The sequence below is a fragment of the Parasteatoda tepidariorum genome, chromosome 1 (genome assembly GCF_982258835.1).
Source record: "Parasteatoda tepidariorum strain Cologne lab strain chromosome 1, Ptep-v5.0, whole genome shotgun sequence".
Classification (NCBI taxonomy): domain Eukaryota; kingdom Metazoa; phylum Arthropoda; class Arachnida; order Araneae; family Theridiidae; genus Parasteatoda; species Parasteatoda tepidariorum.
This window is the reverse complement of record NC_141755.1, coordinates 25,209,706-25,223,104: the sequence shown is the minus strand read 5'-3', so window position 1 is coordinate 25,223,104 and position 13,399 is coordinate 25,209,706. Positions and strand designations below refer to the sequence as shown.

At 27.1% G+C, this 13,399-nt stretch overlaps 1 protein-coding gene across 2 annotated transcripts in view; it reads right to left on the bottom strand.

Moving 5' to 3' along the window:
- Window positions 1–13,399, bottom strand: part of LOC107450277 (receptor-type tyrosine-protein phosphatase T) — a 32,859-nt gene that overhangs the window by 17,843 nt on the left and 1,617 nt on the right. Inside the window, exons 1-3 of one of the 2 annotated variants that reach the window (XM_087160415.1) lie at window positions 9,638–9,797; window positions 6,284–6,381; window positions 65–152 (exon numbers count right to left, since the gene is read on the bottom strand). In XM_087160415.1, coding sequence (XP_087016541.1) covers window positions 65–152; window positions 6,284–6,381; window positions 9,638–9,704 — 253 coding nt within the window. In that variant the 5' untranslated portion in view covers window positions 9,705–9,797. Of the gene's footprint in view, window positions 1–64; window positions 153–6,283; window positions 6,382–9,637; window positions 9,798–13,399 lie in introns of those variants that run through there. The other variant, XM_087160413.1, reaches the window with a different exon arrangement.

Sequence of the window (13,399 nt, the reverse complement as noted above, 5' to 3'; positions counted from 1 at the left end):
TCATTCTGATGAAAACATCTCTAATATAACGAAGAATTTATTTAACATCCGGAAAAATACTTACAAGCAAGAAGATCGTTGTAACGATTTTTCTCGATATTTTCGGGTAATTCAGCTATTGTCCAAGGTCTTCTTTTCCCTGCTGTGATTCCCTAAGGGAAAAAGGAAATTGAAATTTGAAGTTTTTATGAGGTTTACTATAAATCTATTTGAAATGTATTGTACTCCAGCAACAACGAGGGTTATTAGTACACTCCAGTGGTAGGATTATTAGTACACTCCACAAATCAAGGACTAGGACCCTTTTGTTATGGCACTGAGTTATTATCCTTATTTTCCTTTAAATGCAATGCAATACTAGCACGGATATTGAAAAAGTGGTATAGAAAAGAGATTTATACTCGAAACTTGATTCAAGTTTTTTTTAGTCTTTTGGCTTGGGTTCATATTTACAAAAACACTGCTGGTTATATTTATTTTATTTAATAACCGTCGTTGAACAACCGACCCACGCTTTGGGTTTACGACTACTTATGTTCACCTCCGTAGCCTTGCAATTCTGAACCCAATCCACAAGACAAGGGAACTCCTGGATCATGCATAGGAAGAAATTTGCCTTCGTGGAGGACTTTTGATGGAACTAACCAGCATTTGCGTTACATGAAGAGGAAGACCACGAGAACCTGCCACAGTTATCCTGATGGCAAAATGATAGTTATATTTATTGGAAATATTTTCTGCATAAACTTTCCCCTTATCCCACCCAGTGGATAAATTTTATGACGCAATGATTCTCATTACTTCGGTTGTTAGTGCCACAGTTTTTAAGTTAAGAGTTATGAATGCGATCCACTTAAGCTAATTTTAATACATCATATAAATATTTTTCAGATTAAAAAGGAATAAAACATTTCTACAATTCTATTGTATTCATATTTCTATTGAAATGTTTTTTGAAATTCAGTATAGATATGTTTCTTTTTTATTACTCCGAATTATTTAAATTTTAAAGGGGATATTTCACGTAAATGATTACAATAAAACAAATAATTCGCAGTAATAGGCTGAGATGGCTGGGCCATCTATGGAAAAGCCCTGAAAATAGCGCCATGAGAATAGTCACCTTTAAGAACCCCGTGGGGTCACGTCACAGAGGCAGACCCCCTACTAGATGGTTCAACGACATCGAAAATGATTTGAAAACCCTAAAGAATAGAAATTGGAAGGGAGTTGCCATGGATAGGTGGCGCTGGCGTTTGTCAGCTGTTGAGGCAGCCAAGGCCTGCAAGGGGCTGTTGCGCTGACAAAGAAGAAGATTCCAATAAAATGTAATGTTTCTTTTCTATAATTTTTTTAAAATTTCTAATTAATTTTGACATTTTTAGAAAAATTGGTTTATCTTCAAACTATAATATCGGTATATCGAATAATAATACGGTGTAACAACGGTACGGTAATTCTTATAAGGTGTAACACGCTTTGAATCAAGTTGAAGCATTATTTTGTATATTTACAAGAGTAGTACAAAATATGATTCCACTTATAATCATTCAAATTAAGATTGCAGTAAATTTGAACCATATTACCGATCAAAAGTTCCGCAATCTCCAAAATGTCTAATTTTATAGGTAAGGAACAAATATGTATTAAAAATAATAATCATAATAGCTAAATTTTTGAAAAGTTAATGAGCTTGTTTTTCATTTTCGGTTTTCCCCTCATTCATTCATCAATGAATATTCATTTTTACATTTTGTTTTATCAAGGTTTTATTCGTTAAGTTGTTTAAAGCTGTTTTTTGTAACAATGGATATAAGGAGACTTGCTCATTAATAGGAAAAAATTATTTTGTTTCACTAAAAACATTTGGCAATAATTATTTTGCATTGTTACTTTCATAATGTGCATTATTCTTTACAAATTGCTTGAATTAAATATTAGTCAAATTTCCATTCACTCTAAACATGAAACACATGTTCGTTTGTTTAAAAAATTCGTCATGCATTTTAGCAACACCTGACTAGAAATGTAACAAAGGAGGCAAATGTTACAAATTTATGTAATCGAAGCAATAATATCGGAGTATTGTACTATACATTCTTTCACGTTAATGGCTTTTTATTAGTAGATATTTGGGAAAAGATTTAACGATACATGTCGCTGAGTATTCTAAATAATTTGAAACATAAAATTTGAAACTTCTTTCAAAAAGAATTTATTAAAAAAATGCAATTTAAAATGGTTCGTTATTTTAGAATTTGCTTAATTAACCTTTAAGAAATAATTTTGTAATATTTTCTAAAAACATTTGCGCAATGTATGGGGTTAATTTTCTATCAAAAATAAAATAACTATATGTTGAATACTCTATGAAAGTTGCGAAACTTGCTAAATTATTTTTAATCAGCAATGTAGTAATTAATGATTAAATATTTAAATTTCTTTATTGCAGCATTTGTTTGATCTTTTTTTTGCATTATATTTTGTTTTGATGCACATTTATCAAGTAAAGATTTAATTATTTTCTTTAAGATTCTTACGGTTTCTAGACGGTTCTTTTGACATTCTAGAACGAAATCAACAATTTCAAATTATGTAAGTAAATTGCAAATGAAATTAATTGCGAATATAGAAGGTAAATATTTTTTAAATTGTCTGGTTACAGTCTTCTGGCAGTAATTGTTTAGTGGATTGAACCATAATATCGTTCGAATTCTTTGAATCGAAATACGGGGCATAGTTGAACCGTAATATAGTATAAAATAGTTCACACAATTACGCGATAATATGATTCAATTTCATAGAAAGTTCAAGTTCAATTCAACACTTTATAAAAAATATAGCAAGTTTGAAGGTTATTAGAGAGATTTTGCACAGCGTTACGCTTTCTCGCTATTGCTATTTAAGTTTGAACAAAGCATGCGCGAAAACTTCCCTACAAATCGTAGTAATCTTTGAGAGGTGGAAAATTAGTTTTGCGTTGTGGTTTAAGCAAGACAAACTCTGTACAAAATCTCTCTATTATTATTAAAAAAGAACGCATTTTATGTTCTAACATTTAACGTTTTTAAAGTATATATTAAGCAAATATATATATGTATAAATATATAAATTTCAATGGTTCAAGGTATAGGGCTTAAATTTACTAATTTATGACTATATAGGTATTTAATATGAAATCAGTCACAAAACCATACTTTTCCTAAATAAAAATATTTTCTTCCGACATATTTGAATTCCTAACCATTAAAATGCAGTATGCTAAATAATTTCAAGACAGTTAAATATGAAGAGTGGTCGAAATTTTTGGCTCCTTACTTTTTGCGAACCAGAATTCTCCAGAACTGATTAAGCAAATCGAATAAATTTTTCATATAATTATAAAATTTGTTTTTTTCAAAAATAATTTATTTAATAATTATTTTCTATTATTTTGTTCAATATTGATCAATGTCTCAATTGTAAGGTACACATTTGAAACTATGTAAATTTAGATAACAAAATCAAAAATTTGAAAGAAATCTACTGATATTTTTTTAAATGAGAACTTAAAAACACGACTTATCTTGAAACTTTATAACTCATTTAAAATTGCGTAATTTAAAATGATGTAAACATTTGTATCTCTTAAAATTAAAAATTTTTTCCACCATTATTATTACATAAAATAATAAATAAAATTATTTCTCACATGGAATTACTTTAAATAAACGAATTTTATTGTGTTCATTAGTTTTTTTTATTCCCTTTAAAAACTCTAGAGTTATGAAAAAATACACAAAAAGTGAGATAAAAAGAGACCAAAATTCCTTAGGACCTTAATTTAACGATAGTAACAATTTATGCAATGTTTTTACTTACCGTATATTTTTGCCTTACGAGCATTTCCTAATCATTTATTATACTTTCATTATAAAATGTATTATTATTAATTTTTATTATACAAATGTCAGAAAAAATAAAGTGATTAATTTAAAAAAAGTTTAGAGTTCAAATGTTTATTAACATTAGTATTTCTTATATATATCGGGCTGTCTTAATGAAACAAAATCATATTTTTTGAGAGTTAAAACTTATTTCATTGCATTATCACAATGTAAAATGATATCAGAAAATTATAGTTATATTTTGAATGAAAAACCTACTTTTCATATTTACTTAAGAGCAAGCAAAATCCTAGCTTTTTCACAACTTCCAATGAGTTCATTATAACATTATGCAGTATTAATTGAATTGCTCTTTTAATAAAGCAATTTAAAATTTCTTTATTAAGGTTCATTAAAAATAGCATGAACTTGAAGTAAATATAAAAACGAACGCATAGAGGTTTCTAAAATTTGTATTGATTCTATATTTAGAGCAAGAAAGGAATTTTTTAGAATTACATTTTGCCGTGACTACAGATTATATCGATTAAGGAATGCAGTTTTTTTCATAATTTTCTTAAATACATATTCCAAGAATTTTTTATCGAATGACTTGAAAAAATATTTACAAATAGACAAATAGGGGTTGTAAATTTATTTTGAAATAAAAATGAAAACTGCATTATATTTTGATGAAAATAATGAAATCAAATGGAGCAATGGAAAGATTAAAACCATCAAGAACCAGTTTATTGCTCAAGTGGATCTGGATTGCGCTCACCTTCTGAAAGAAGCCACCTATCACCTTTTTGTTAAATAATCCGAGTTTTAAAGATTCATATTTTGCTTTTATTCTTCATTTGCTTGATAATGTTTGTTCAAAGTTCGGTACATTCATTAATTTAACACTAAATTTTGGTAGGTGTCCCATAACTTTAAGTAGATTTGAGTGTAAGGTACACTTGGGTAAGTAAACGGTACCTCAGTTTCATTAAAACAAACAAAAGCATATCAACAAATGGATAATTATTATTTAGTGAGAAAAGGAAACTGATTTATTTAAGAAAATAATAGATAAGTATAATAAAAAAGTCAGTGTTCCCTTTAATAAAATATTTTCATTACATATATTCAATATCAGCCCTTAATATACACATTTTTTGATTTTATTTCTTACAAAGATTTTAAAAATATACATTAAGCGTTGTTATTATGAAACACTCTGAATAATAAAATGACTTCATATATTGAGGAAGATTAAATGGTATGCTATTTACACCTTAATTCTTTTTTTTCCTTGGTAATTTAGGATACATACATACATACATATATATATATATATATATATATATATATATATATATATATATATATATATATATATATATATATATATATATATATATATATATATATATATATATATATATATATATATATATATATATATATATATATATATATATATATATATATATATATATATATATATATGAAAAAATGTTATAAAGATTTATGAAAAGAGAAGAAGAATTAAGAATAAAAACGAAATTTTTTTTATTAAAACAAAAATATTATATATTTAAGAAGACGAAAGCAAAATAGTGAAAAGATATAATCTCGTCATCAGCTCACACGATTGCATCCGCCAAAAAGAGTGCTTTATAATATTGCATTCATATTGCTTTGGCTAAATGAATACAATATTAAAAATCACTCTTTTTTGCGGATATAATCGTATGAGCTGACGATGAGATTATATCTTTTCATTACTTTAATTATTTTTTTACTCTCTTTTCATAAATTTTCATTATATTTTTCTCAAATACTTTTAATTTATTCTATGAGTTCTACATACTTACAGCTTATGCGCAGTAGATAAAACTAAGTATTTTTCTTAATTTTCTTTGTTTTGCTTTCTTTTCATTATAACTAGAGTTATTTATTTACAATTAATTATAGCCTAAATAAGCATGTTATTAAAAAGTAACTCAGTTAAGTTTAAAAAATGAGAATAAATGCTTAGAGAATTTCCTAGTGAGGAATTGCGTGTGGATTCATAGAGTATTTCCTTGAAATCTCTATTCGTGGCACACTGTAATTAAATACAGAAGCGATGTCTTAAAAAATTAATTCTAAATCATAAATTTTAAGAGTCTTTGTGCAAATGATAAACATTTTTAAGTATTTCCTTCAAATATTTCTTTTTAAATACTCCTTATAATGCACACATTTCAAAAATGAAATAGAATCAAGCGTTTCATATATGTTCTTAATTATGGAAGAAGTTTTTGACAAATTAGAACCGATTTTTAATTTCATAATTATTATATGATTAACTTGAGACAATCATTATATTTTCAGATAAACAGGTATTTTAATTTTAAAATAAACAAATTTTAATCGACAAAACTTACTTCAAACTCTTTTTCCAAGATGGCTTTTCCTTCATCAGTATTAGCATAGTAATCTAATTCAGAAATTGTCAGTCTTCTGCTATGAGTAGTCGAGGGTACTGCATATAAACAAATAATTTGATTACTAAAAGTGCTTTTGATGATATTTAATGACTTTTATTGCTGTTTTAGATTCAGCCTAACTTTTAAATATATAAAGAAATTATGTTGAAAATATAATAGAGTATTGGTGAATATGAATCGCCCATCGTGATTCGTATTCACGTGAAAAATTATGCGCAGCGATTTAGGAATCAGTCGCTATTTAATGCCAATTATGATTATATATTCACCCTTATTAGATAAAAATTAATTAAATCCTAAAAACTAAATAAAGTTGCAAAAGCACTTGCAAATCAGAAGGGATGTTTAATATTTGAGTGGGTCGTATAACTGAGTTTTTACTTATTGGGAAACATGTTTTGTTGGAAGAAACAATATTGGAAGTTTAATTATTTATTAACTATTAAACATTTATTTAGCATAAGATTGCATAATGACATAAGCAGCATCTCGTGTTGTTTCTGTTTATTAGGCATTTATAAGTGAAATTGCAGGAAAATCCCATATAATATGATTTTCATCTGGAAAAGTGTGTTATTTTCATACAAGTTCTTCGCTCCTGTACTGTGCATCATTGACAAACATAGAAAAAGTTTTTTTAATGTATTTAGAGGAATATTCAGAAACCCTGTATACCTATTGCTTATTTTTTTGTATAATACATTTTTAGAAAATACATTTATAATATGCATATACATTTACATTTATACATTTATATTATACATATATTATACATATACATATACATTTATACATTTATAAAAGGAGGATAGACCCATCTTACCAAATCAAGGTTTTAGACGGATATCCATGCCAAACCGAAAATCGTTAAGAGGCATAACACGAAAAAAAAAAAAATGAAGATGATACCGCAAAATATTAAGAAGACAAATAAAAGAAAGCGCATATTTAAATCTCTTAAGGATACTTTAATTTGCCGGACAAAATTCATTTAGCAATTTCAACTCCAATTAGTCGCTTTTTGTCATCGAATAAATATTTGATATTTCTTTAGACAAAATTATTGCTTCATACATGTTATTTTATATTGATTATAATTACTGCTATAGACGACTAGCAATTGCTGTTATGGTATTAATAAATCTTTACATTTAAGTCATTCAAATCACCCTCAATGCTTGTCAAACCACCATTAGGCAAGGAAATTTGTTCATGTCTTATACTCTAAAAAAATAATTAATAAAAAGGTTTATAATTCAAGTAAAAAATAATAATGAAAAGAAATGATACATATTCTATAATATCAACTTAAATTTGAGTAAAAAAGATATTTTTGCTAAAAATAGGCCTAATTTAAAATGTTTTTCATGCATTATATCTCTTAACGTTTATGATATTTTGCAAAATCCAATGCAATATTTTTAATAAGTACAGTAATGACAGTTTATTTTAAATTTCAGAAAACATAAACCTTACTAGAATGTGAAAAAAACCGTTAAAATTTCCTTTTTTAGATTTATTACTCTTGTCATGATTACGTGTGAGCTAGAATAATTGAATGAAGCACTATTCATAAATTATTTTTATTCTTCACTGCAATATTATCTCTAAAATTGTAATCTTTAAGGAAGTATTAGAGGAATTTTATCAGCAAATAAGTGTCAATAAGCAAATATTGTAAGCTTTTGAGCATATATTAAGTTTTCGTCTCATGGAAGTAAAATATATACAAAATATATTCAAATATATACGGAAAAAATGTAGAATATAAATATATGCAGTATAAATATATACGAATGAAATATATGCTAATCTATACAACAAAATATTTGAATGAAACATAAACTTAAATGCCTTTATGAAACATGTTATCAATTTTAACAATTGATGATATGTTTTAAAATACGACGATTCAAGGAAACATAGTCTTTAACTATGTTTTAGTTAATTAATAAGTTTTTTAATTGATAGTTTGCTAAACAAAAGCAATATCTCAATAAACATATTCTTGAACTGTTATTTTAATTCAATAGTCAGTTTGAAGTCGTAATACTTTTCTTTATATATAAAGATAATATTTGAATGAAACACTAGCTTAAACTATTTATAAAAAATGACTTTTCGATGTGGCATTAAGTTTCACTTATGAGCTAGCTAATCGGTTTTGATTGTTGTTAGTCCAATATATAAATAAAATTATATCTAAATGAAACTTTAATTGCTACGAGTTGACTAAATCAGTTTTAATTTTCTATGATACAAAAATGATGTCTCAATGTAGCATTAAATTTTATTGTTTATGAGGTAACAAATCGGTTTAAATTGCTGTTTGTTTACTACGTAAATCAAATCATATCTGAATGAAAGTTTTAATTGTTATGGGTTGACTAATCAGTTTTAATTTTAAATTATCTATTATACAAAAATGATGTTTTGATGTAGCAATAAATTTTATTTTTTATGAGTCGAATAATTGGTCACAGGCTGTTGTCATAAGTCATTATACAAATAAAATTATGTATGTGAATAGAACTTTACTTGTTTATGAATTAATTAGTTTGTAAACCACGATGCAAAAGTTATGTCTCGATGTTACATTAAATTTTACTTATGAGTCAACTAATCGGTTTTGTCTGTTGTTCGTCTACTATATAAATAAAATGATATCGGAATGAAATTCCGATATCATTTTAACTGTCTGTGAGTGAACTAATTTGCTTTAACTTTTAATAATCTATTATACAAAAATGATGTCTCGATATAACATTAAATATTATTGTTTATGAATTAATGAATTTGTTTTTATACTTTTATGTACTTATTTTGCTGTTATTGATGTAATTATAATTCGATTTAATTATATTATATTTGATTTAATTATAATATATTCGACATAATTATAATACTTTCATCAATTTAACTATCGATTTAATAGTTGATACATTTTAATTGTTAATAAACTATTTAAAAACACGAAATTTAATTCTTTATAAGTTGAAATGGCTAGGCAGTTCTACAAAACTTACCTTTGTGAATCATTGTAAAATATAAACCATAATTGTTTATGTATTGTCTGAATAAATTTTTTTCTTGTATTTCTATCACTTTTATTTCTTACTAAAATGACATAATTGAAGTAAAAATATTGAGCTCAAAACTGTATAGAATATTTTTTTGAATTGAAGTAGTGATATGTTTTAATCAAGAAATTTCTTCAGAACACATTGAAAACTGTATTAAAATTAGAGGTTTTGCATAATTTTTCTTCAAATTTAAAAAACATAAACTCACTTGAATTTCCATATAGAGATTGGATTAAAAAAGCTACGAGAACAGTAACTGATTGAGCAGCCTTCATTTTCGTGGTCGGGGAAATTATGCCACGACTTTCTATAGTCTAAAAAGGAATGTTTTTAACCCTTCTTTTAATGTAATTTGTTTATATGACAGTTTCCTCCCACTAAATGTCACACTTGTATTTTGTGACTTCCTTGTAAAAAAAAACAAAGGGTTCCAGACGCACAGATTTTTACAAAGGAAGCTAGTTTTTCAGTTTCAAAATAATCAAGGTCTGGGAAAAAATCACATCTATATTTTAAGACAAATTCTCACGCTGAAGATGAATTATATTCCTTCAGATAACGCTGTAAACTGGCTTCTACAGACCGTCGGGTTTCATAATATTTAAACAAGAGTAGCTCTAGTAATGTATTTCAACAATCACAATAGTTCGAAATCATATTTATGTGTGTTATAAAGGGAAGAATATAAAATCTGTTGATTTTCATACAATATCATTGTTTAGTTTGAATTGCCGGTTAATTTTAAATCTTAAAAATACTAGCATACTGTGATGCCACAATAGGCATTACATATTTCTTAGCTCTTAAAAATTCTTAAACTTACTTCCTTAAACATTTTTAATCGAATTTTAATTAAATTAAACCAATTATTACATTTTTTAAAAAGCGAATATACAAGGTGTTTATAAAGTCCCGGACCCATTTTTATATTTAATAACTCACAAAATAATAAAGATAGATTAAAATTAATAGCATAAATGGTTAGATAGACTCAAAAAGTTTCATGACCTTTGTCAATGAACTTCCACGTGTACCCCTTCGTCGCACGGAGAATATCAAGTCGATAGTCAACTTCACGTCAGGTAGCGGCAAGCATGTCGGCATCCACAGAGACTATTGCGGTTGTAATTCTGGCTTTCAGGTCATCAATGTTCAACACGATCCTCCTGTAAACATTGTCCTTTATAAATCCCCAAAGAAAAAAATCCAACGGCGTTATATCAGGTGATCTGGGTGGCCAAGGAATTGGACCTCCTCACCCAATCCATCTTCCTGGAAAATGGTCATTCAAAGAACTACGAACGATGATACCCCAATGAGGTGGTGCACCATCTTGTTGCAGAAAGACATGTTGCTGAAGCTCTTCTAGTTGTGGAAATACGAAGTTTTCCAACATGTCTAAGTATACGACTGATGAGACCATCTTTTCTGTAAAAAAGAAAGACCCAATGACTCGGTCGTGCATTAGTGCACACCACACATTAACCTTTGGGGAATCCCTTTGTGTCTCACGGTATTCATGGGGGTTTTTAGATCCCCATATGCGCACATTATGGCGATTAACAATGCCAGAAACACCCATTTTGATGTTTCATAACTCATAACGCTTGCCGCTACCTGGCGTGAAATTGACAATCAAGTTGATATTCTCCGTGCGACGAGGCGGGCACACGTGGAAGTTCATTGACAAGGGTCATAAAACTTTCTGAGTCTATCTAACCATTTATGTTATTAATTTTAATCTATCTTTATTATTTTATGAGTTATAAAATATCAAAATGGGTCTTTATGGTATGGTACTTTATAAATACCCTGTATTTTATTTTTTTCTATCTTAACAACCAATGTAAAGGCTAACTTTTTATTTCTTACAAATGTAAGAGTCATCAATTCACTGTCACGACTAAATCGAAAACAAAAATGTATTTATAACTATTTATTCTTTACTTCTTACCACATAAATGTTTCAGTTACATGGTTATATAATTCTCACAGTCTTTTTGCGATTCGCTTTCGCCAAATTATTTTCAAGTTTAATATTGATTATGGGGGGTTGGCTTTATTTTTGGTTGTTTTATCTTTCAATAAATTGCCAACCATGGATCTCTTCCCATGTTCTTAACTGTCCTTTGTCATAACCGTTGAATACCTATCTTAACAGAAATTCTCGATGTTAAAAGAATGATTTGTTTTGTTCCCTTTAAGGGTCTTCTCTGCTTTATTTTTATAATTTTGGAATGTGACTATGTTCAATTTAAGTTTTACATAATAAATCAATTTTTCTTAAACGTACATCATATCCAAATTAAGATGCCTCTTAAGCAGCCATAACACTTTAATTCTGCAAGGAAACTACCGCCCACTAACCACTATGGACTAAGAATTTGGACTGAAATTTCTACCAAACAAACAGAAATTTACAATATGTAAAAATGAGAATTATCTTTAATAATCTAAAATATATGTGTAATATTTATGATAAAATGAAATAAAAAATTTAAAATCTAACCTTTTCCAGTTGAGTTAGATCTTGAACGACAAGCGAAGGGCGCAATATTTTCGAAAGGCATAAGGGAGGGGGTAATTTTCTTTCATTTTGGCAAATTAAATTTGTATTGTTTTGTTTTCGTCTTTTTTTTGTTATCCGTTTTTTGGTTTGTGTATACATTGAAAAATTATCCAAATTACGATAGACAATAAAATTTGTTTGCATGATTCAGGAAACAATTGTAACTTTGTAATCTTTTAACTGTAACAGTAAATTGTAATTGTAATTTGTATTGCCGTTCAGCACACAGCTCCAGTTCAATATTAAGCACTCTAATTAGTTAGAAAGAGATTCAAATTTGCGTTCGTGATTATTTCTTTTTTTCGTTGATAATTGCAACTGACATTTCCTCCAAATATCAAACTCCAGTATCGATTTGTGAGTCAGTCGAAAAAGAGTTGACATTTTTATTTTAAGATTAAACTCACACACACAAAAAATAGCAAAACTTTTGCGTATTTTCTTGTAAAATATAAAAATAAATTTGTATATATTATTTTTAATTATTGCTTGTAAAATATAATACAGTTTAGTTTTAACAGTATTTACAAATTTTAGAATACTTTTATGGATGTATTCCTTTTTGTTTTGGTTATAAAACAAAATACACTTTACTAAATAATCCCATATTTTTATGCCAGAAAATTATACTAAAGATTGATTGATTGTTGTTTACTTTTCTTATAATATTTTATTGTAATTAAACATCTGTAATTACAATAAATTACAATAATTAAATACTACATAATTACAATAATAATATATATTATTGCAATTAAACATTTTGACTAACAAGAGTAAAAGCAACTATATTTTTACAAAAATAATCGTTTCATAAAAAAAACAAAAAAAAAAAAAAAAAAATTGAAGAAAAACATTTTTTAAGAGTTTTAATTATACCAAATATAGTGCAATTTGTTAGATGCTGACTTTAAGGAGGTTTAAGGGCTGCAAGTTGACTAAAAATATTCTTTACAAAAGATAAGCCTGAAACAGTCCTAATTCCGTTAAAATCCATTATCCGTCACATCACAAAAATTTTAAGTGAAAAGAAAATGTTTTTCATTACATCTCAAAGTAATAAAATGCACACAAATTAATCTACATGCACATCAAGATTCCCTGTTGTATATTTGTGCTAAGCATTTGGTCTCTTTCTGTAATTGAAGGCATACATTAAAAAGATGCATAAAAAACATGCGTTAAAGAGGGTGCATATTTTCTATTCGAATTAGTCTATTTTCATCTAACCAACTAATTAATAGTCAGTGGCATAGGGTAAGGGTCAAAGGGGCAACATCCAACAAAAGGAAGCATCAAATCGACGACTTACATATAATTACTCTTCGCAAACTACTATTACAAAAATTATTATTTTACTTATTTTTTACAAACAGTAAAAATGTAATTTTCAAAAATGCG